General features: G+C 35.2%; 2 protein-coding genes and 1 pseudogene across 2 annotated transcripts; all 3 read right to left on the reverse strand.

Moving 5' to 3' along the window:
• Positions 1 to 6,550: 6,550 nt before the first annotated feature.
• On the reverse strand, positions 6,551 to 9,292 carry LOC102025454 (annotated as a pseudogene).
• A 5,692-nt stretch (positions 9,293 to 14,984) lies between these two features.
• LOC102021330 (olfactory receptor 51A4-like) lies at positions 14,985 to 15,904 on the reverse strand. The gene is given in 2 exon segments (XM_013511771.1): positions 14,985 to 15,820; positions 15,823 to 15,904. Coding segments are annotated over 2 exon segments (918 nt in total).
• Positions 15,905 to 21,538: 5,634 nt separating this feature from the next.
• Positions 21,539 to 22,443, reverse strand: LOC102025783 (olfactory receptor 52E1). The gene is given in 2 exon segments (XM_013511721.1): positions 21,539 to 21,888; positions 21,891 to 22,443. Coding segments are annotated over 2 exon segments (903 nt in total).
• Between the last annotated feature and the right edge of the window lie 2,695 nt (positions 22,444 to 25,138).

Raw genomic sequence — 25,138 nt, forward strand, 5'->3', positions numbered from 1 at the left:
AAAAAAAAAAAAAAAAAAAAAAAGTTTAAGCGTCCATGTTAATTTTCAGCCAGCACTCAGGGTTTCCTTCCACTTTACTCTGAGCCATTGTAGTGATTTCGAGAAATAGCAAAAATATTGAGAGGTCATCTGTATAATTATATTGCTATATTATCAGAGGGGGCAGGGTCACTCTGTCTGTTGACTGAGAATTTGCACCAATAGTATTCTCATACAGCTGCTGTCTCACTTTCCAAACATATTTCTTGGGTGTTTTATGAAGAGACAAGTGTGTAAGGCATAAGACAACAAACAAAAATGCAAAAGCAAGTTATGATTAGCACCAGAGAGATTAATCAGTTGAATCACTAAAGCTCAGAATACTGGCGTAGATATAAATGCATGAGAAAAGAGGTGAAATGCAATAGAGAATTAACTGAATAGTTTTCAGTGCAACTCCTCTACATTTCCTCCTCAGTGTCACACAGCTCTAACTAATGAATCAGAGAAGAGCCAGCTAATTCTTCCACTAGACTACATCATATGCCCTGAGTCCTCTGTTATCTCTAACTTATTAGAATAAGTGATACCATTCTAGTGTGTATGAAAGAGACTAGGAAATGGACTAAGCAAAGATCCTGTTGATACTCTGAATCCTGTGACTTGCATTTTTGCATAACTTCATACAAAGTGCTTACTGGTATCAGTGTTTGTGTTGACAACGAGCTATACAGTTTCTCCCACAGACTACCAACACTTTATATTAGAATAGTTGTTGAGTGTTTCAAAGCACTATTAAATCTGCATTAGTATTTAAATTATGATAAAACCAGTTTAAGGTAAGAAAGATAGAGATTGCAATTCCAATTTTATAGATATGTAATATTAATGAAATAGATTTCTATCTACTTCCCACACAATCACAATCACAATTACACAAGCTACACACTGACAAAGCTCAGATTGCCTCCGTAACCTGAGTGGGGATGACTGGTTTGATGTGGGGATTCACCAAGTATGTAGAATTGAGAGGTTAGTAGACAGCCTTGGTTCCATGTGCCCAGACAGCTCTGAATTCCTGACTATTCTGTATGTGATTCTACTTGTAATACATACCTGAGCCCCCACAGCTGAAGAGGAAAGGGCTCATTTGGCATACTTCAATCCAGAACTCAAATCGGGTGGTAGCTGTGCTACGAGAATATTCCCTACTTAAAATGCAAGTGTCTTTTTGAAATGTGCATGAGCTTCTCCCCAGGGCCTTCTGCAGAGACTGAAAATTCCCTGGAGAGTTCCTTATGGCTCTTGGCTGAGAATAGAGGCTCTGAGAGGCTGAGAAACCCAACGCCTGAGCATCAAGAGAAAAAGGAAAGTGTTAAGGGTTGAAATATTTCTTGTCTGTGGGCAAGGATTATCTTCAAGACGTTAGGGTGTTTATAGTTACGGATTTCGTTTTCTGGACCTGGATACAAAAGACCATGGAGAGCAGAAATCAGAAAGAGAAGGAGTGGGTGTGAGGGTAAAGGAAGGCAAAGGAAGGTAAAGAAAGGGAAGGAGAGGGGAGAGGAAAAAGGAGAAGGAGGGAGAAGAGATTTGTTTTGTATTAAGATAATGAGAAAGCTGATTCCAACCTTGTCTGTGACCCTCTATAACCATGTAATTGTGTGATTTAGGACAAATTACTTAATCTCTTTGAGATTTGTCCCTTATGTTTGAAGGAGGGAGCATTTTCCTTGTCCTTTATTTTTGACACAGATTTTGTTATTCGCAGCCACTCTGAATTAGAGTCAATCAATAGAGTGATTTGGTTTGGCATGAGGAAGAAGCAAGCTCCTCCCTTGCCTTTGGTCTTAAACTATACCTTTCTTTATTACTTTCTTTATTACTAGCCATTTGTTGTGTTGTCTTTCCAGTACACATGTGGTTTAAATCACAGTTTGCAAATTTATACTCCAAATGCCAATAAAATATGTTCAAATATTTCAGTTCAGGTTAGCTACCAATATCTGTATCAAGAGTATTTCCAGAACAAGTTAGATGATTAGAATACCTGCTTACCGTACCGAATAGCTGAATAGAAGAGTTGATATGTTGTGGCTACTCGGAACACACTATTAGTAAAATAATTAGTAATGTGAGGGTGACTCTAGTTTTCCAAGATTAAGCCTAATTTACACCTTGACTTGGCTTCCCAGCCAGTTTGGAATCTGTACCAGCTTTTTCATTTTTACAAAACATTATACAAATTGTATTAAAGCCAGCCAGGTGGGTCCTGAGGCTCCCTCTTCATGCTTCAACACTGCTGCAGCCTCGTCTTGGGTCATGCTAGATTCATGTGCAGGGATTATAATTCTCACTTCAACACATTTCTAAATCTGAAAGAGGACCTGAGGTATTCCATCCCCTTTTCCTTGTCCATTTTTAGTGTACACTGTATTACTAAAACAGGGAGGGTGCTCACCAACAAAATGAAATATACTAGCCTACAAACTCCCAGAACAGTTAACCCCTCCAGCTTCCATTGGAGGTGGGAGATGTATTTGGCTATGCTGGGCCTTCCAGATCCTTTGTTTAAAAAAAAAATCAATCACTTGTGTTATTTCTTGGACAAAACCTGTAATATAAATGAAATTAAAAGGCTTCCAGTAGTCTTACATCAGTAGTAGATTATTTGACTAAGGGAATCAAAATTTTTGCAGGAAATTAACACCAAGTACTTAATGTTAATCACTTATTGTGGTGGTTGATATCTTTCATTGTTTATGTTTCTCAAGAAATTTAATCACAAAGTAATTACTGGTCCAAAATGAATGTCAACATGTGCATTGAGGGGCTGGGGATTTAGCTCAGCGGCAAAGCGCCTGCCTGGCAAGCGCAAGGTCGTGAGTTCGGTTCCCGGTACCGGAGAAAAACCAAAAAAAAAAAAAAAAAATGTGCATTGATATGGTTGTCAAATTGATATAATTTATCACATGACAACCAGATTAGAAAAAGCATCCTTTTAAAAAATTTGTGAATTTTTTAAGAGCATAGTATATTCAGTTAGTTAGCATACTGAAGGTAGATTTATATGTTGTGCTATAAATTAATACTTTTAAATATAGGTTAGTAAGTATTCATTCAATTTGATTTTATTTGCATTGTTGCATGCTTTTTAGTCAGCATGGGAAGAGAGGAGATGACCATTGTATGAACCTCACACACAGGGGCTAGATTATGTTAATTTCAAGTCACTATTCAGATTTTATAGGTAGAAATTCAATTATTATATTATATTATATTTAAATATGTTATTCAGTTCATCACTCTAACATTTTGAGCATTTATTCTGAATAAATTTCATTTCTGTAAAACACTGAAACTGTATGTTTAGTTTTATTTTGAATTTAATTAAGTTCAGTATTACAGTATTCAGTATTACATCAAAAACTTTGTTTTTGATGAAGGAGTGACATAAAAGTAGTTTGTTAGAGCATAGCAGTGTGGTAAAAAAAAGAACAATGTTCTTGAAAGATTAATAAAATTTTTTAAAAGGTACTTGGAATGATTATGGTACAAATATAATCTTTGAAAATATAATTCATGATTATGTCCAGGCACAAATTCTTCCATTCTATTTTGCTTTCAGGAACACTTAGAGCAACAAAATTACACATTTTTGCCTTTAAGCTTATATTTAATTTAAAACATTAAAATATTTAGCAGTGGAATACACATTTTCTTTTTTTTGGAGATGTTAATTAGATTCTACACAGTGGAGCCTCTATGATACCACTTAGCAAATTGGCCCCTTTGGTGTGATAGCCATGAAGATGCACTGCTCAGATTCCACTTGAAGGAGAGTATTCTTGCTCAGCTGCCCTGAGTGTTGTCAGCTGGAGAGTTCCTCCAGGTCTTCCTCAGGTCTTCAGGGAAAGTCACGCTCTTGCTTGTCAGTTCAACACCGAGTAAGCAATGTGGTCCCTTTCTGACAAATGGGCTTCCTCCACACAGTCTGGCTCAGGGGCTCTTGCGTAGGTTGGCAGAGATGGTTATCAGCTCCCAGTCTTAGTCTCCTGTTACTCAGAATTGATTTTAACCTTTCTCCTTGACACATATCTGCTTCTCAGAGATCACAACCTCTAATTTTTTGGTATTTTACTTAAAACAAGTTAGATATCTTTAATCAAAGCATTGAAAAAATGGATGACCACAAATTTAGCTTGGATATTTTTAGCATATTGAAGTTACTTGCTATCCTTTAGTTTACAAAAAAAAATTGAATATGTTTGTTTTACATTTAGAGCTATTTTACCAAAAATGTTACTTCATAAAAATTATTTTAGTGGGCAATAAATATATTAAACCCTCAAAAACATTACATATAACATTTACAGCCCTGTTTTTCTCAAAGGTGTCAAATTATGAACTTTGTGTATACTAACTATTGAAGGAAAGCTAAAATCTTTCAAGAAGTGAGAAAACATACATGATTTCAGTACAAGCAAAGCTAGGATAATTGATAAAGTGGATATTGGCATTGATAAAACAAGAGAGACTATTGCAAGTATGAGGTGAAAATGCAAATATTTTACAATATGGAGAATTTCATGAACTAATACATCATTCTATGACTGTAGGAATATGCAGAGAAAAAGGAAACAAAGATCTAGAAGGCTCCTGGCCAGAGATGATATAAAATATATTTGCCAAGGGGCTGGGTAGTGTGGCACCTGGTTGCTAAATATACCACTTGCCTCAAATGTAGTTAGTGCATCTTTCCTCAACCTGTGTTACCTTTTACCATTTGTTGTCTGGAGAATTAGAGTGATTTAATCTCATCTAGAAGGTAGATAGACAAGGAAAAGAAAAGCCAAGAGATGAATAAAACAACAAAAACCGGGGCTGGGGATTTAGCTCAGCGGCAAAGCGCCTGTCTGGCAAGCGCAAGGTCGTGAGTTCGGTTCCCGGTACCAGAGAAAAACCAAAAAAACAAAAACAACAACAAAACAACAAAAACCAATGTAATATGCATTCATGTGAAATTCATGTACATACATACATATGTACATACATTAAAATATATTTAAATGTAATTAAAATATTTTAAAAGATTAGCAAGAACTGAGACAACTGGGGTAGCAAAAGTATGCTTTTTTTTTTTAAAGTATGTGTTTATTTTAAAATGAGTATCTGTAAGTGACAGTACGTATTAGAAAAAAAATTTTTTTTTTTTTTTTTGGTATCAGGAATTGAACTCAGGACATTGCACTTGCCAGGCAGGTGCTTGTGCCTCTCAGCTGTATCCCCGGCACTCCTAGAAAGAAAATTTTTAAAAATAGGAAAATATATACAGTGAAGCCAGATTTCTGAAGAGGCTGGAAGATAAGAATTATTGTTTAGAGGATCAGGTTAAGTCTTGATAGAAAAAGAATTCCACATAGAAAAGAGGTTACTTGGTAGAATATACTTATACAGATGATGCCAGGAAGCAAAATGTAGACCTTTTAAATGATTATTTAAAAATAATCAGTTTCATTGCCTTTAAAAGGTAAGGCATAATTATGTGCAATAGAGTAGTGAAGAAATGGACAATGTTTAGTTACGTATTCCCCCTACCCTAACTGTTAATAGCTTACTCAGCCCCTCGACAAATGCATTTTAAATTATCTTGGGTTTGGAAACTTCTAAACCTTGTATTTACTAATCTTGTCTTCACTTTCTTTTAGGTGGTGAAAAATGGATGCTGCTTAGATATTTGATTATAATGAACAAATTCTAACAACTTGAAGTAAAATATAAATGGGAAAAAGATTGAAAAAGTAATAGAGATACTATGTGCAAATGAGAAGATATGTATTTTTTTTTCCACTAAAACCACTGAAATAAAAGAATGGAATTATGGTTATTTTGGATTCTTAAAAAATAATGTCCTTCATGATAATATAATTGACTTACATGACTTCAAATTAGTAACAATAATTTGATCTAATACTCAAATATGTTGTCAATATACAGATTTTAAAATTAGTAAATATATGCAGGGTGTTCTGCTACAAAACAAAGATAGCGGGCTGGGGATTTAGCTCAGTGGCAAAAGCGTTTGCCTGGCAAGCGCAAGGTCGTGAGTTCGGTTCCCGGTACTGGAGAAAAACCAAAAAAAAAACCAAAAAAAAAAAACAAACAAAAACAAACATAGCATCATCATAAACCTTAAGAAATACCTTAGTCCTTTCTTAATAGGGTTTCTTTGCTCAGAAAGTAAGAAATAATAGAAGAATGTTTTAAAAATAGGTATTAATACATGTATTTTCTCATATTATTTCACTAGAATATATTCTAAAGAGCAGAAAGCAAAATATTCCAGTATTTCTTTACAACTTGAATATCGAGATGTACAATATGAAAGTCTTACAATTACAGAGGTACGAAGAATACTTAGGGTATGGACTATCAGAAGACTTTTGCTCTCTCAGCTTGATCTGGCTATGAAACCCAACACTGCTCTACTCTATCTTGTTTTCTCCCAGCTAAACATTCAAAATCTATTTTATTATCACATACACATTTGTTCCCTTTTCAATTTCTTCGATTAATTTCTTTTTGAACAAAGCTTCTCCACCAGTTTATCTCGCATTTGACGGGTTTTCACACAGTACACAATGGGATTCATTAGGGGTGGCACCAGTAGGAAGATATCAGCCATGAGGATGTGGGTCATAGGAGACACATCCCTGGCAAAGCAGTGGAGCATGGCTGCACTCAGCATAGGTACATAAAAGATGAGCACAGCACAGATGTGAGATGCAGGTGTTGAGAGCCTTGAGCTGTTCTCTGGGGGGTTGCAATCCCTAGGACTGTGGTTAAGAGCATGATGTAGGAGAAGGTTATAAACACCAAATCCAGCATGGTGGAGAGGGCAGCAAAGAGCCCATAAACAACACTGACTCTGTTGTCAGAGCACGCCAGCTTCATGACACCCCGGTGGAGAGAATAGGAATGGGAAAGCAGGTTTTGATGGCAGTATCCAGCCGTTGCAAGAGAAAAGGCAGTGGAAGGATCAAAACGACATTCTTGAAAGTCAGAAAGACTCCGATCTTGACAACTGTGGAGCTCATTAAGATTGTGCTATATCTCAGAGGGCTATGGATAGCCACATAGTGGTCTAATGCCATTACAGATAGCACAGAGGCTTCAGTGACGGTGAACAGGTGGATAAAAAACTCCTGGGCAAAACATGCAGTGGCACGGATTTCAGCAATGCCGAACAGGAATAGTCCCAAGGTGGTGGGTAAGGAAGAGAGGGACAGCCCTAGGTCAGAGACAGCGAGCATGGAAAGGAAGTAGTACATGGACTCATAGAGGCTTTGCTCTGTCTTGATAAAGAAAAGGATGGTAAAGTTACCCAGTAAAGAAAAAAGATACATAGATGAGAAAGGGATAGATATCCAGATATGACTGCTCTCCAGTCCAGGGATGCCAATAAGGAGGAATTTAAGAACTTTGATCTGAGTGTCATTAAGAGGAGACACGATGTCTTGAAAGGCAGTTAACACACTCTGGTTTCTCTTCAGATTCTATAAGTCTTTTGCATTTTTGGAAGGCAATTAACTAGGTGGTTACTTTAGTGCATTTGGGAATTTTCTAAATCATGTTAGGGCAGAAGATATTCTTTTCTGGTACAATGTGTGCCACAGATACTAAGGGGAATAGAAGATACTTCCTATGTTCAAATATCTATGATTCTTCTGTCAGTTTAAACTGTAAAAAACAAAGTAAACATAACAATATGACAATAACATCATTTGCTTCCTAATTTAGTAGCTTCTTAAATTATGTTAAAGTGTCAATTTAGACTTAACATATTTTATAATTCTAGAAAAGCCTTTGATCAAATGGAAGTATTTCTGTCCTATGTTCCTGAAACCAATTTTATGACCCTCATCTCAATTTGATTAAAAAAAGAAGAAAAAATTTCTTAAGCCAAAAAAAAAAAAAATCTTTAAGAGAATGGCAATGTTTACTGCAGATTGAGGGGTAGATTCTTTTTCTTCTACTCAAACCTATATGTTTCTGTAGGATGAATAGTTGAAGTACTGGCAGAACTGGTGATTTATATCCTGAAACTTGAAAAGGGCCTTTAGAAAAATATGTGATCTTATTCTCCTGCAAATATAGAAGGTACTCGGAAATGTCTTGAGCAGATAACTAGCAGCTAACACATCTTATTTTACTCCTTGTCCTAGTAGATTAGTAGCTGTTACCTACAGCTTTCTACATCATGGTTGGATACTCATAGTTTCTTAAAAATCTGTATTGTTTATTTTCTCTGCAGATAATTTAGTCTCAATTGCACAAAATAGGTTCTTCATAATTTCCCTTCTTATTATTTCACTAATAGCTGTCTCATCCCATTACAAGAATAGAGAAACACGTTTTTACCTCTCACTACTACATTTCCAGTACTTTACATAGTAAGTGGAATTTGTCTGTGGCTCCAAAATTACCTATTTAACTAAATATAGCTTTCATTTTAAATCGAATGACTTCCTCCATTATTCATTGTCCTATCAAATAATCAGCATGTGATTGTGCTCCTTTTATTGCCTTGTTTTGGGTTACTCATTTTGCACTCCTCAAAAAGAAAACAAAAAAGTTGACCCTCTTAACTTATCAAAACACAAATCTGGGGGACTTTTTGTTCAAGAGGTAACTGCCTTTAAAGGCTCTGTTTTTCATTTTCTTAATGACCTACCTATTATTGACTCTTTGTTTAATCCTTTACATAAATCCCCTCATTTTTAAATACTTGTGAAGTTTGATTCTTGCACTTTTTGAAGACCACTGAGAGTATGAGAGTAATTCAACTCCTAGGAAAATCCGTTTTCGTGTTTCTGTGTCCTGCTACCTGCTTTTGCTGGATTTTTCTCTTCTTCATAAACTCTTAATGGATGAGTGCTCAGAGTACTGGTCAATGTCCTATAATCCTATAGAGAGAGATCAAGCTTGCAGATGTCATGATATCTACCATTTGTGAGTTTATTACTCTGCTTAAACTCTGTATCTGAGTCACTTGAGTTGCTTTTCCACTGTTATATCTATTGCTAAATTAATCTTACATAGATAAACTGTGGTCATTTATGTCCTGGCATTTGTCTCATCAGTGTCTTCAAAGCTGCTTGCTTTTTGTTTTTGTTTTAGTTTTTTGAGACGGGCTCTTGCTTGTATAGCTCAGGCTTGTCTGAAACTCACTGTGTAGCCCACACTGACCTTCAACTTGCTGCAATGTTCCTGCCTCAGGCTCTGGAGTACTTGGATTATAGGTATGAACCATCATGCCCAGATAAAGATGCATTGTTTTTTAGAATTAGTTGTATTTATACTTGACTCAACTGTATAAGAATATGCCCTTACAATTTTAATTATTATATTATATTGCTATTTCTAGATAGCAATATGACTTATTATAAAATGACTATCACAGATTTTCTCATTTATTTTCTTGCATTATTACTTCATCTCTTCTACATATAAGAAAACAAAGTGTTAGAACAATAACTTGTCCAATTTTACGTATCTACTACCTACCAGCACAAATTGAGGAGTACCACGTGATATTTGAGATATACTTTTCACACATATCATCCAGACTGGGCGTTTCTAAAACTTCTAGACATACACTCCTCTCAGTATGTATACTTGGACTCTCCTTGAAAGTTCTGCAATATTTTCCATGCTATAGCTGGCTTCTAGTTTGCTGTTGGTAATGTGATATTGAGTCCATTCCTTAGGATCTAAACAGAAACACACCCCTAATCCCAGCACTCTAAGAGCCTGAGGCAGGAGGCTCTCAAGCTCAAGCCCAGCCTAGAAAACATAGTGACTAAGCAAGACTCTCCTAAAATAAAGAAAGAATGACTAAATAAAAAAAGTCTAAGGATGTAGTTTAATGCAGTGGTCTTGGTACTGAAAAAAGTCAAATTATACCAGCTAATCTGAAGAGAAATCTATCTTACCTTTATGGTGATTTTAAAAGAATCAGTGTGAGTTTCTACCATGAGATCAACAGTAGAATGGGACATGAAGCAGGGAAGAACCTTTTAGACTAGACTTCCCTTGTCTTCTTGTGAGTACTGTCTTATGACCCCTAGAAGGACACTTGGGAATACTTACTGGTGAGAACTACTTGAACAATAACACCCTACTTCATGGAAAGCCTTTCAATGTTTGACTCATGGGACACACATAGGGGACTGAACTCATAAAACAGCTCAGACTAAGGAACAGTTATTCATCAACCTTTGGATTTTGCTCATTTTTTCTCTAGCTATGGTTTTCTAGTTCATCCAGAGGCAGGACAGCTGGTTGGTATAGAGTCCTAAGTGTTAAGAGAGATCAGATCATCAGTACTGCATACTAACTTGAAACTATTCTCCCTTGTTCATATATTTATTGACCATGAACATTTCTTCTTTATGAAGCATTTACTTGAGTCTTTTGTCCACTTTCTATTAGGTTATGCCTTTTCCACATTAATTGGTAAGAATTTATACACACACACACACACACACACACACACACACTCACATAATAAACCTCTTCTTGGTTAAATCTAGCATGTATGCTCATACTTTATCACTTGCTTCTGTAGTCTCATATCAATCCCATTTATTCAGTCAATAGCCACTAGCCTGTGTAGATGTGTGCTTCTTTGAACTTATAGGCAGAGGATGCTCTGTTTTTTGCAACAAATATGAGTAGAGCATGGGACAGCAAACAAAACTAGTCATAATAGTCATTAATGTCTTGACTGTATATATATGTAATATGAAATTTATCTGATTTAATAACCTTATGATTTAATTAAATAAGGGAAAAGGATAATTAAAAATGTATTTCATTTTTTACTTTTTGTCTGCAATCTTTTAGGCTTTCTTATTTCTATTAATACAGAAACACATGCAAATGATTATACTCTTGGCCAAAATGAAGTGCTTTAATAAAGCACATCTTAAATTTTAGTGAACAAAGAAATCACTGAAGAGTTGCCTCAAGTGTGCATTTTTGTTCACTAGAATATGAGTATTTGAGTGAATCATAGGTCACTATATGCTCACAGTGATGTTCTATTGAAAGTCTAAGAATTACACTTAATTAACATTTTTCTTAAGTATTTTATTGTTCTGATACATGGAAGCAAATCTTTGAATCATGTTTGGTTTGCTTGCAAGAAGACTAGCTTTCTCTGCAAAGGAAAAGCTTGAAAATAAGGAAAGCATTTTTGCTGCAAATTTTTAAACTTAAAATACATTCCTCTTAATACTGCTACCCAGAAGCAGAACATGACTGATGAAAATTGTCTCCCAGCCTAAATCATACATACAACACATCTAAGAAATAATTCTTCTTTTGGTCTATTTGAATTTTTCTAGTGTTGTATCCTCTGCAGTGTTTCCCCATAAATCACTCACAAATGACCAGTTACACAGAAAGTCAAAATAAAATATAACATAACAAAACTAGAACCTTCACCACAACAGTTAGCAAAATTTAATTGCAAAGTTTAAAATATTGTTCACTGTAAGGTTTATATGCAGTCTCCTGTCATTTCATTTCTTAAATGGACTCTTTCACTTTTGTAGAAATTTTCCATTGGGTGCTTTTCTGAGGAACTTTCTTGGTGACAGATTATACCTAGGTACTGTGCAATTTAGTTAAGATAACTTAGGTAATTACTGGGCTTAATTGTGCATTGTTTGATAATTGTATTTAGACTAGCATTTCTTTACTTGGGCATAGTCAATTGGACTGGATTAGTTTTTTCTAAGTACTACCCTGTGTATTGAAGGATCATGAACATTTATCCTGACTTGTAAACATGATGTTAGTAACAACTCCCCACCTTACCTTTCCAAGCTGCAACAACCAAAAGTGTCTCCAGACATGGCTGAGTGTCTCTTGGGGGCAAGTTTGTCTTCAACTGAGAATCATTCTTATAAAAGCTAGAGCTGAACATTCATTCCTTAAGAACTACGCTCTACATTGTAGGAACTTGCAGAAATCATTATTTACATTAGAAAATCACCCTTCCCACTGGCATGTTTGTTTCTTAATTTTGCATTCATTTCATTTTATCAAGTGTGTCAAACAATATGCATTTTTCTGAGAATGTTGTACATGACATCACTGTATAATGTCCTCCAGACATTAGATGCCTGGCAAAGCATTTAATTATCTCTAATGAAAGTGGACATTACTGATCGCCTCAGTTTGTGCTACCTATCCTTACATTGAGTAAATGTGAGCCTCCATTTCCTCCAATTAATAAACTGCTTATGCTACTGCATATGTGCTACAACACCGACACCCTGGGGGGACCAGAGTGTTGAAAGATGGAAAAGGTAAAAGGCTGTGATTACGTACCTCAAATCCAGAAACTCTTTTTGTCTCTATCTGATGTTAGGATTTTCTACAGTGAGTTAAGCTTGTGGGAAACACGGAATCTTGAATCTGAAAGCTAAAATATAGCCAAGGAAAAAAATCTGGATATAAATTATATGGTTTGAATGTCAGCTTTTTACATTTTTTTTTGTGTGAAATTCATTAAATCAATCTCTTATTGCTTCTGTCCCTTCAAATGAAAGAAATAGGCAAGAATGCTTTATGAGCCACTGGGTCACTGTGAGAATCAGATAAAAATATATGGCCTACACATAAGATAGTTATAAGCTAGTTTCTCTTAGCTCATTGAAAAGAAAGGTTTATGCTAGTAATGTTTGGACAATATTGTATGCCTATATCTTGTACTCTGCATAGCTACTACAAATATAATAATAATAATGTATTGTAACCATACAGAATGTATTAATTATTGTTCTTATACTAGTCTGTTTTAAAACTGTTTATTTTATTTTTTAAATAAAAAAATAGCAAAAATTATATATATATATAATATATATTTATATATTATATATATATAGCTTAAAGTACCTGTAAGCATTTCTTGCATATATCAGTAGTTTTAAAACAATGTTCACATCAGTCAAAATTTTTTCATAAATGTAGGATATTACCCAGTTTGGGGTTGATCATTATCTTTTAAGCATTTGATACTTGTAGAAGTTGTCTATCCACTTAGCTAAGAATAGAGAGGGAGGAGACTTGAGTTGATGTCATTTTGGGAAAGACTTAATTCAGTGAAATGTACAAATGGCTTAAATGCATTTAAATGATATGTAAGATTTTGATCTCAACTTAGGTGGGGAAATTGGACTTTTTGTTATCCATGAAAAACAGAATATGGTTGTCTTTTAATATCAAGCGCTATTTCAATATTTTAAAAATCTTTGTGCATCTGTGATAAGCCAAAACTTAGAATATATAGCTTTAAAAATTATCCTATTTTAATAGAATATAACTGTACTCTCCAATAAGCAATTTCTTTTCTCCAAACACATCATTATGCATTTATCTATTATTAACTATTATTCAAATTCTCCTGCATCAGAAATGTCCCAAACACTAGTTTTGTAGAAATGAATAAAATCTATTGATAGTGTCAATCACTGGTAGCATATTTCAGTCACAAAATAAACAAAAATATATATACTTTTAATTGCAAATAATAAGTATAAAGAACAACTTAGCAATAAGAAAGATAAAAAGAGGGTAATTATATGAGTTGAGTTTTAGATAATTTAGGACTAAATCAAAAGAAATTTTAGGAAAACAAAGGAGAAATGAGTCAACATGGTACTAGACACAGCATGATACTAGAGTCAACAACATTTTAACAGAAGGGATCCGATACAAAACAGAGGACTTTGTAAATGAAACACATTTTCAGACCATTGAGGTTGTAGTTTGATGATTCTTTTATGATACTGAAGAGGCAGAAATGGTCTAGTTCATATATAGTGTTTACTTATTTAATTCTGTTCTCCAAGAAGTAGATTTATATGTCAAAGATGCATTTGAACATCCAATTTGCCTTGTAAAAATGATTCTTACCTTACTAGAGGATTAATGAGATGGTAAGAAGAGTAGAAAACTACAATCCTAGAAAATTCTTGTAGTGTTTTGCTACAGAAATTTTAGTGACATAAAAAGTTGATTAAAATGGAGAAGGCACAGAATTGAGATATAATTTAGGCCTAACATCCAAGGGATTTAGTATAATATGCTGAATATAAGGAAGGAAGAGTGTGCTTCTGTCAGAACTATATGCATTACCATTTTTTTGTCTTCCCTGGTTTTATCAGAGGTGATTGGTAAAGCATTTATTTTCATTCTTGTTAAGTGAGCCAGGGATCTCAGCCAATGTACTTCTTGCTTCCAGTGTTATGACTTTGTCAGCTTCCAGAGTGAAGAAAATCATAGTATGATGATAGCAGTAGTACGTGTCTGAAATGTGTGATAAAAACAAGTGAATGTTTTTATTACAATAGAGCCATATTGACATTAGCCACCCTCAAAATACTTCTTCTCAATTTGTACTCACTTATCTCATTATTTTTGCCACTTTCTGAAGCAGTTCTGTAAGTGCTCTTTTGTGAGTGTCTTTATAAGGTACAATTAAAGTACAGTGAATGTTGTTGCCCAGTGACATACAAGAGAAAGTCAGGCTTGTGAGTGCATCACAGTCTGGTACTGTGCAGCTACACAGTCACACTGTGAAACTTCTGGCTCTTCCTCAAAATCAAAATGACATGAAAGAAATAATTTTGAATTAATTCAGAACGTTGAGGCAGCCATGACAGCACAACTAAAGACACCCATGGAAAACGATTTCTACAACTGCTTCAGAAAGTGACAAGAAGAATGGGATTAAGTGGGTTTTAGAGTGAGGTGAAGTATTTTGGTGGGGATTAATGACAATGTGTCTTTTACTGTAATAAAGTTTTTATGCACACCTACACCATCATTTTGGAATAGACATCATCTGTTTCTGTCAACTGTCAGGTTTTCTCAGACTCACCTTAAATCACTTACAAAGATCTCCCACTGTTTTTTATTACATATCACTGTTATATCTGCTTATGACACAATTTTGCCACAACTCTCACTCTGATCTGCCTAGTTTTCACACAGTAGACAATTGGATTCATCAGTGGAGGTACAAGTAAGAGAATATTTGCCATGAGAACATTGATGAGGGGAGAGACATGCTGGGCAAAGTGATGGACAATGGCCAGGTTAATGATGGGCAGATAGAAGATGATCACTGCACAGATGTGTGAAACACAAGTATTGAGGTCCTTGAGCTGCTCTTTTTGAGATGCAATTCCCAGAACAGTCTTGAGGATCAAGATGTAAGACACAGCAATAAGCATAAAATCTACCATAAGACAGAGAGCCCCAAAAAAGCCATAGATGACATCGATTCTGTTGTCAGAGCAGGACAACTTCATGACATCCTGGTGGAGACAGTAAGAATGAGACAACTGGCGTTTACTGCAATATTTCAAGCTTCTCAAAGTGAAGGGGAAGGGAAAGACCAGGAGGATGCTCTTAAAGGAGAATACCATTCCTATTTGAGCAACTCTGACAGATGTAAGGAGGGAGCTGTATCTCAGAGGATTGTGGATGGCTAGGAAGCGGTCAAATGACATAATCAGGAGGACTGATGACTCCAGTGCTGAGAATCCATGGATGAAGAATTCCTGGGCAAAGCAGGCACTGGCAGAAATTTCAAGAGCATTAAACAAGAAGATCCCCAACATCGTGGGCAGAGAAGATAAAGACAAACCCAAGTCAGATAAGGCCAGCATAGAAAGGAAATAGTACATAGGCTCATGTAAGGAAGGCTCTGTCTTGATGATAAAAAGGATGGTGCAGTTTCCCAGAATGGCCATCAGATAGGGATGGAGATCCAGACATGTGCATACTCCAGCCCTGGCATCCCAACCAAGAGAAATGTGATGTGTTGGTAATAGGCATCATTCATTCAGACTGCTGCAGGGAAATGTATATATACTTGTGTTATTAAAATAGGAATATCTGGAAATTTGGTAGAGAAAGGAAATATTGAAATTCATGGCTTATTTCAACTCTGTTTTGGCGAACAAGCAAATTCATGGTGTAGTAATATGGAGAAAAGTGTATGTCACTTTGGACTAGAATCTCCCTACATCATAATTTGCAGAAATTATATCTGCACATCTTTTCTTATAGAAAAATTAGATTTAAAATTTGTATTTAGATATGAATCTGGTTTCCTTTTCCCCATATTACTAAACTTAAGGCAAATAACCTGGAATTTTCTATTATTTCTTGCTTTCAGATACTATATAAAATGTCAGATGGAAAATATAATTTCTAGATTGACACTGTACACCGGCAAAGGTATCAAAGTGCCTTCCTAATTCTTGTGACTCCTACAAATGTAGGGTCTGAAAGTCAAATAATTTTATGTTTTAACCCTAGCCATGTGAAACTGTTGATATTTAAACCTCTTTTTAAAAGCCTCATTATTTTCAAATCATTTCTATAAATGAAAGAGTAGTAACTATGGAGATTATTGACAGATTTTGTTTTATATTTCCTTGGTCTAGAATTTTGACCAGTTGTTCTGTGTTCAGACTAAAAAATAACATGAAGTGGTCAGTATCATAATTTAGGAGAATCTGAAAGCTGTTGAAAGATAAACTCCCAAAAGGTACATGAATTACTTACATAATCTCAGAAAAGAATATTTTGCTTTGCTGCATGATTTTTGGATGACTCTTCTTGCTTTGAATGGAGCTCTATGTGACTAATTGCCAAAATCAGAAATAAAGTGAAAGTCAAAGAGAGAGTCTTTATCTTGGTACTTACCAAAATGTATATTCTGTTGGACACTTTTGAGAGGAGTTGAAAAATCCTATTTTAAAAGTCCAAGAGATCATTGAATTTCTCTTCCACTAAAGGCTCCTTCTGATATAAGGGGGCTTTCCTGTTTTTCTAATCACGCTCTACAATCATTGAGTTCTCCAGGGACTGCAAGCAGTCTGGAACTGTTGTGAGAATAATAGTAAACATTTGCAGATGCAGTAAATCCATAGAGATAATTGTGACCAAGGAAATGAAATGAGCCTCTGGACTCTAAATATAGGGCAGTTAACCATCAGGTATTGGAAAGGCATGATAAATCCACGCAGAAGCTACGATATTTATTTTGCATATTTGGCTTAGGTACTCCTCCTCTACTCAGGCCTTAGTCTAAATAGATGTGCTTTGAATCAAATTTGTGGGTTCAGAGAAGTATTACAAGGACAAGTACCTTGACGTATACATTTTTACCTTAGACTTTTCTCCCAACTTCTGAACTAGCTTTCCAGGTCCTATGGATAATACTAAGTAAATATCCTTTAAAACCAATTTGTGAAAGATAGGCTTCATTTTCTTTTTTCACAAGTCTCCCTTCTCAAGATACCTCCCACATAAATCAACCCTTATGCAGGCATAAGCCTGGATCCAGCAGATCCATTCTTTACTTTTCTACTGTAAATCTGTACTTTTGCATTATAGTAGCCATCTGTTCATCTCATTAGCTTTCCCTGAGGGAAAGAAGCAATCTATGTGCTCACCCACTTTGTTTGAGGAATGGCAAGGAGTGTGCATGCATGCAAAAGTGTCAAATGGGATTTGAACACACCTTTATGCTCAGGCCAACTGGGTTTGCATGTGTTTACCTGAGTATCATAGAGGGTCCAATAGACCCACACCACTCCAGGGTTTGTTAAAAAAAAAGGTTCCTTTTGATTTTTGTGGTAGAAGTATCCCAATTCACTACAGTGGCACATGAAAAACCAGATTTGCAACTTTTGGAGGAGGTCAAAGTGAATCATTAGATTACTAGTGTATGGGTGATGAAGATGATCCATTATGGTAAGATAAACGCTTTTATAACAGGAAAGTGGTGCTGGGTGGATAATGATGATGACGATGATGATGATGATGATGATGATAACTTTGATGCTGGACATGAGAGACAATGTTCCTGTGACAGTGAAATAGAGAAAGAATTGACTGATATAGACACAGAGAATGCAGACCTCCTTGATTAAGATGACAAAGAAAACAACATTATCAGTACATAATTGACTAGTCAAAATGTTACAAAATGGCCATTCAACCAAGTGGAAATATCCAGTGTTAGCATTAGGTCTGAAAATATAGTGAACTTCCTGACAGGGTTGAACGCTATTGGAAAGCATGCCAGCACTTCCACTCAATGCTGGAAATTGTAACAAACAAAAGATTACAACATGCTGTACAATTCACAAAGGATGAAATGTTCCGTGTGCACCAATAGCCATATTCAAAGGTGTATTCATTATGTCACCTCACTAGTTGAAATGAAAGCATTCACAGGTCTTGTCTACTTAGTGCAGATTTCCATGGTGATTACAGGAATATAAAAACTTATGGAAAAATGATGGCTCAAAATATGGCATAAAACTTCAGACACTTATAGATGCAAGAACTTACACATTTGTATTAGACATTTGTCTTGGAACTCAGCCATCAGATAGTTTTTTGTATAGTAATAAACCAAACTGATATTGTGAACAGACTTGTCACTCCCACTCCTAAACTAGTCAGAATGTGACACTCAACAATTGGTCTACTGGTTTCCAATTGATGTTACATTGGCTAACAGGTTACAGGTTGACCAGCACAGAAACTGTACACAGTAACAAAGCAGAAATTCCAAATGAAATCTGTAGTTTCAAATCAGAGATTTGTACAGTGCAATCCTTGAATTTCAGAAAGGTATAACATTGGCCTCATATATGGCAAATAAAAGCAAACTGCTACTGCTGATGTTAACATCTCACCATGATGGAAGCACTGGCAAGGAAATCTTGACAAAACAGAAGTCTGAGATGGAAAATTTCAACAACAAAACCAAATGTGGAGTAGATGGTGTTGACGAGTTATGCAGCAACTATAATGTCACTTGCAACACAAAGCATTGGCCAATGGTTGTGTTTTACTTGATTTGAACATGTGTGGCATAAATCATTTTATAGTTTACAAAGAAAATAACAAGAAAATATCACAGAAAAATTTTCTTAGAGAATAGGGATTGGAGCTCATAAGAAATCATTTATAGCAGTGGAAAAACAAAGTGTTTCTGCCTAGGGAACTATATAAAAATATTTTGGAGCCTACTGGTGAGCTGACAGGTAAACAGGCAGCTGCAGCATCACAAAGACCTATTATGATAACAGGAGAACAAAAAAATTGTCCACTGTGCCCTACAAAAAAAGTACAGGAAAACAAAATATATGTACTATCAGTATAAATGATACTTGTGTTTGAGACATACAGTTGTCATGTATGAAGACTGACTTGGGTGTGACAGTTGAAGCAAAGCTTACCTCTATGATAAACTTTTGTGTGTGTTTACATTGTAGTTCACATAGGTTTTTATTTCTGATGTTATCTTTTAGTTTTTGTAAGCAGGCACACAGCTGATGTGAAGATGTTGTTATCTATTCTAACTGCACAATATATATTAAGAATTTAATATTTTATTGACATTTTATTTTTCTGTTAACTACACACTGTAAAATACAACAGGAACCTCCTGACAAAACAGCAAGAGCATGAGCATGTCAAGTATGTCCCACAGAAATGACAGTAAAGCAAAACACATGTGCTGTCAGGGTAAGTGATACGTGTGTATGGAACATGCTGTTGTCATGTGTGCAGACTGCCTTAAGTATGATAATTGAAGTAAAGATTATTTTATTTTGTAAAATGCTGTTGATATTTTCATTATACTTTATATAATAATTTATTTGTGTTCTTTTTTAGACTTTATACACCAAAAAGAAATCAATGTTAAAAATTTGGATGATTTTTTAAAAATTATAATTACTTTTGTGATTTTTTTCCTGTTAGGTGCTCACTGTTTAATGTAATAAATCTCATAAAATTAAAGTTAATTAATTAATTAATGGGAATATTTTAAAGAATAAATGTAGGATTGGGAGACCCACGTTTATGCACCTTGATGACAAAATTAGTCCTATGCTCCAAGGGCTTCAAATTCACAAGTCAAAAATCAGAGCTTTTTTGTTTCATATATTCCACATAGTAAGAGTCATGATTTATTAGAGATTTACATTGTTTTCTTAATGAGTTTCAGGGCTAGATGATGGTTTTGAATCTTATAATCATTTACAGAAGTATAAATAATATTATCTTTTGCATTTTATTGAAGAAAATACTTCTCAAGGAGATCAAGAGGTCTATCCAAGGTTACAGGAAGGTTGTATGGTAGAGATAAATATAGGAACAAGTTTATCACATTCTTTATACAGTGATAACTTTATTCACAAACTTCATGATTCCTCAATTCTGGTTACAAACCAAATTAGATGAGAATAAAATCAAGTTACCCTATAAACTCAATATTGAACTCAACCATTGAATTTAATCAGTTCTTGTCTAATTCGGTTTGAAATCTGAGTGGTGAAAATAATTAAATTTGTGAACTGAGACACTACTATATACATTGTAGTCAGGGTGGTTGATATTTGGGGAGTCACAGTCTGAAGGGATTACTGGATTTACATATTATTTTCAGCATGCTAAACTAACTACTAATTATTTCTGGGGGATAATCTGGATCATTTGGTGAAACTTGGTAATAAGGAAAAAAACTCTATCGTAGGGATCCTAAGGAAAGGTTATTTAGAAGAAAAATAGATATTCATTCCCAATAATATAAAGTTTGTGAATGTAAATTAATGTTGAATTGAGTAAGGTGAGAAAACTGCAAATAACCTCCTGTTGGATTCATTTTGAAAATGATTCCCTTGCCTCCTTAATTATGTGGCCAAGAATTTTCTCCTTTCATTCACTCCTTCTGGTCTTTTTCATTAAAAGGACAGCAAGATGCATGTGTGTGTGTGTGTGTGTGTGTGTGTGTGTTTGAGTGTGTGTGTGTATGTGTTTTGTGTGATATGTGTGTGTGAGAGAGAGACAGAGAGAGACACACAGACACACACACAGATATAGACAGACACAGAGATGGAGAGAGGGAGATCATTGCTTTAGGGATATTACATGAATTTTGGCTCATTGTCCAACTTCAGAGTTTGAGTCCCTTTATTTTCTGACAATACAAGGTGCGCTAAATTGAGCAGAGAGAACTTCAGCTGTTTGTGAATCTTATTGGACCCTGGGATTGATCCCAAGTACAAAATAATAAAACAATTATTAAATAATTATTAAATATTCATTGATTTGAATAATTTTAAATCAATGAAAAAGTATAAAATAATATATTTGTATATTTGTGTACTATGTAGACTTATGTTTCCAATTCTGGGTCAAAAGAGACTGACTATGTCAAATAATATTAACTGACATACAACCCCAAAGATAGACCTCATTCCTCCCAAATGTTGTCATCCCATTTTTTTTTTCCCCCCCCTCCGGTACCAGGAACTGAACTCACGATCTTGCGCTTGCCAGGCAGGTGTGTCATCCCATTTTTAACACAGAAAATTTTTATCGCTTCTTTCTTAAATATTGTTTTTCAAATATATGAGAGCTATGTTTTACTTCTTGGAAAACATTTTCAACATTGTTCTCTAATCTGCTTGGTTCTCACAGCATAAATTACAAGGTTCAGAGCAGGTGGAATGACTACATACAACTTGGCAAGAAGGACTTAGATGTACAGTGGTATATTTTGGCCAAATCTATGGGTCATAAAGCAGAAAAGTACAGGAGTGTAGAAAGGCAGTATGACACAGGCCTGAGATCTGCAGGTGCTGAGTGTTCTGAGAAGAACAGCATGAGGAGAGGGCTGAAACACAGCACAGAAAATGAGGACACAGGAAATGACTGTGGCTATTATGTTAAGCATCAGTGCACAAATAGCACCTAAGCTATGCATGATATTCACCTTATTGCTGATACAAGCCGATGGCCAAGACCCATATGCTCACAGTAAGTGTGTCAGAAGATTTACTGTCCACAAAATGGTAACCTTAGTGTAAGTAGAACAAAGGGTATGGCACAAGACAAGGGTCTCAGTAGGATTACACATGCAATGACAATTACAGCCTTGTTTGTCTACACCAATGTAAAACAAAGAGGGTTACAGGTGGCCACATAGAGATCATAAGCCCTAGCTACAAGTACAGCTGACCCTACGCTAGTGCGCAGGTGGATGAAGAACATCTGGATGAGACATCCTTTAAAGCAGACTTCTCTCCAAAGAAGGCTGAGCATCTTGGGGATGGTGGATGTGGACAGATCCAGGCCAATAGATGACAAAATGGCCAAGAAGTAGAACATGGGCTGATGGAGAGTGTGTTCAGTCTGAATCACATAAAGGATGCTTATATTTCCAAGTGCAGCTGTCAGGAACACAGCAAAGAAAGGAAAAGCAATCCAGAGATGCATGTTCTCCAGTCCAGGGATGCCCAGAAGAAGGAATGAGTGAGGATGAGGTAGGGCGGCGTTAATTGAGGCCATCGTTCTTTGATCTCTTTATACTAAAGTAAATCATGGACCAAAAGCCACTCATTCATCAACTAGACTAAGCCTTGTTCAGTGTACAGAGAAAATGAAGAAATCAGAGGAACTTCTATCATATTTGTACACATTGCTACACCATAGAGGCATGAAAACACATAAAATTAAATGATAGAACATGCCACCAAGATTTCAGTGCTTGCATCACATCCATCCAATTAAAATAAATATTTCTGTTTAATAAGCATTCGATTATTTAGCATAGATTTGGTAAGATCTATGTTTAGACTGTTTATAAAAGATGAACTGGAGAATGTTTCTCTCCTGATGAAACTCTATTGTTTAAATTTAGTTTTAGGGGCTGGGGATTTAGCTCAGTGGCACAGCGCCTGCCTGGCAAGTGCAAGATCATGAGTTCAATTCCTGGTACCAGAAAAACAACAACAACAACAAAAAAATTTAGTTTTAATTGCTGTAACAATTGCATGGATTGGTGATTTAAATTGATAACATATTACTAATATAAATTCTTTTTGTACTACTTTAGACTGACAAAAAACTGTATGAAAAATTTAAATTACTTTATAGAAAAATCATTTTATGATGACATGCTTTACAGACAAGTGAAATATTTTCAATATGATGAATATTATTATTAATGGGCAACAGCCAAATATCTAAGGTGAGCATATAAAATTACCTTTTCAAAGAAACATTAGTATAGCCAACCAGAATTTTCTAAGCCAATTTTTTATGTATGTGGACATCTTTACATTTAATCTCCTAAAATAATTTCTCATTCCATAGTCATGTTCCAAGTGCTCCTTTCCCACTGGTGCTGGTATCCAATAGGCATGCTGCTTTGAAATTCTATACAAGAAGACATAGTAAACATCCCCAAAGCTAATAATATTAATCTTGTGCAGGTTACTATGAATTGTACAAATCCATCTTTATTTCTCATCTAATGATGTCTTTCTGTTTGTAAGTATCTTTTTGTTGACACAGTCAAAAAGGGAGCACATATTTACATACATGGACACACAAAAATATTAATGTTCAAATTTATAAAATAATACAAAATTCTCAGGCAGTGAGAAGTAATTTATATGTACCACTCCTTGGTATTAAATCTACCATTTTCTTGCTTCTGCCAAATTGTTGTATATCCTTAATACGGTAAATACAGTCTCTCTTTCTCTTTCACACACATGTATGTGTGTACATGTACATGTATATATATGTGTGCATCTTGGATGTGTATGTTACAACTTTGATCTTAAGCAAGTTCTTTAAGAAATAGTAGATCCCCAGCAGAAGAAGGAGACAACAAAAATTAACTGAGCTAATTAGACAATGTAAAGTAATACTGCATCAAGAGAAAAAAAGAGGTATACCAAGAAAGAAATAAAAAATATGTAGAAAATGATATTACTTTTCTGATGCTAAGTTTATTCATCTATGAAATGAAATGCTTACATTGGAGAATTCTTGTTTTATGACATTGCTGAATAAAGATGGATCTTTGAAAAAATATATTACTGGTACTGGCTATTGTAATCCTAAGAATATACAAAAGTAAAAAGTTTTGTGAACTTTGTTCTTAAATATCTCAGTTTGCCATGTAGCTTTTAAGAGGATTTGGTTGACATTAAAATCTAATCCTTACTTTATCTGTGTATAAATATTTTGATGCTGTTTATGGTTACAGTTCAAGGCAACTGATTACCATTGCTTTTAAGTGTTTACCCTGGGGATTGGGGATTTAGCTCAGCGGCAATGCGCTTGCCTGGCAAGCGCAAGGTCGTGAGTTCGATTCCTGGTACAGGAAGAAAAACAAAAAAACCAAACAAACAAGTGTTTACCATGAAAGTGTGTTACATTCTTAGAAATTTCACCATTGAAAAGGGTGGCTCAAGAAAAAGACAGTGTCAAAAGTTTCTCTTGTATTTTACTAGGTTATGACTAGTGATTGATATTTCTGAATGGTTTAGGGTAATTTCAGTATTGTCTTCTCTGCATGAAGAAACATAGGATTGGGCTGGGATCACATATACGAAATTTAAACTATGTTATATAAAATTAAAGGAGACATAATCAGATAAATAATCAGAAATATTGTGAATAATGAGAAATAATCAGAAAACACAAAAAAGTATTGATAGAAAGGTAACTGGATGAAATTCAGATTAATGAAGGAATGCAGTGACCAGAGAAAATAGTAAATTTGTAAAAGAATACTGGAGTTTCACAGAGAGATTAAATGAGACCTTTTGAGAAACACTGAAGCCAGAATTTGCTCACGTGAGTACCAGATTATGCCAACACATTCTTATACTTATTCCTTGTATAGTTATTTCTACTATCTGAAAGTTTTTGCTATTTCCCACTTTTATGTCATTGACTACTCTTGTCCCTGTGCTCAGATGATGCAGAAGGGTATTTAATCACTCACACAGACACTTGGAGAACACAGCACATCTCCCTTTGTAGTCTCCTAAACTCCACTTGCCTGCCATTGCTTACCAGCCGGGCACTTTGTACTCTGGTTACAACCTCGGGTGAGGCATTTGAACACCATGGGGATGGTGGGGACCGCAAAGCAGAGATCACAGTTACCATTTCTTGTGCAATTCAGTGTTAACAGACATAGACAACTCATGACCTAACTCTGGGAACAGATTCTAAAAATTAG

Source organism: Chinchilla lanigera, unplaced genomic scaffold (genome assembly GCF_000276665.1).
Source record: "Chinchilla lanigera isolate Chin_1 unplaced genomic scaffold, ChiLan1.0 scaffold00013, whole genome shotgun sequence".
In the NCBI taxonomy this organism is placed as follows: Eukaryota; Metazoa; Chordata; class Mammalia; order Rodentia; family Chinchillidae; genus Chinchilla; species Chinchilla lanigera.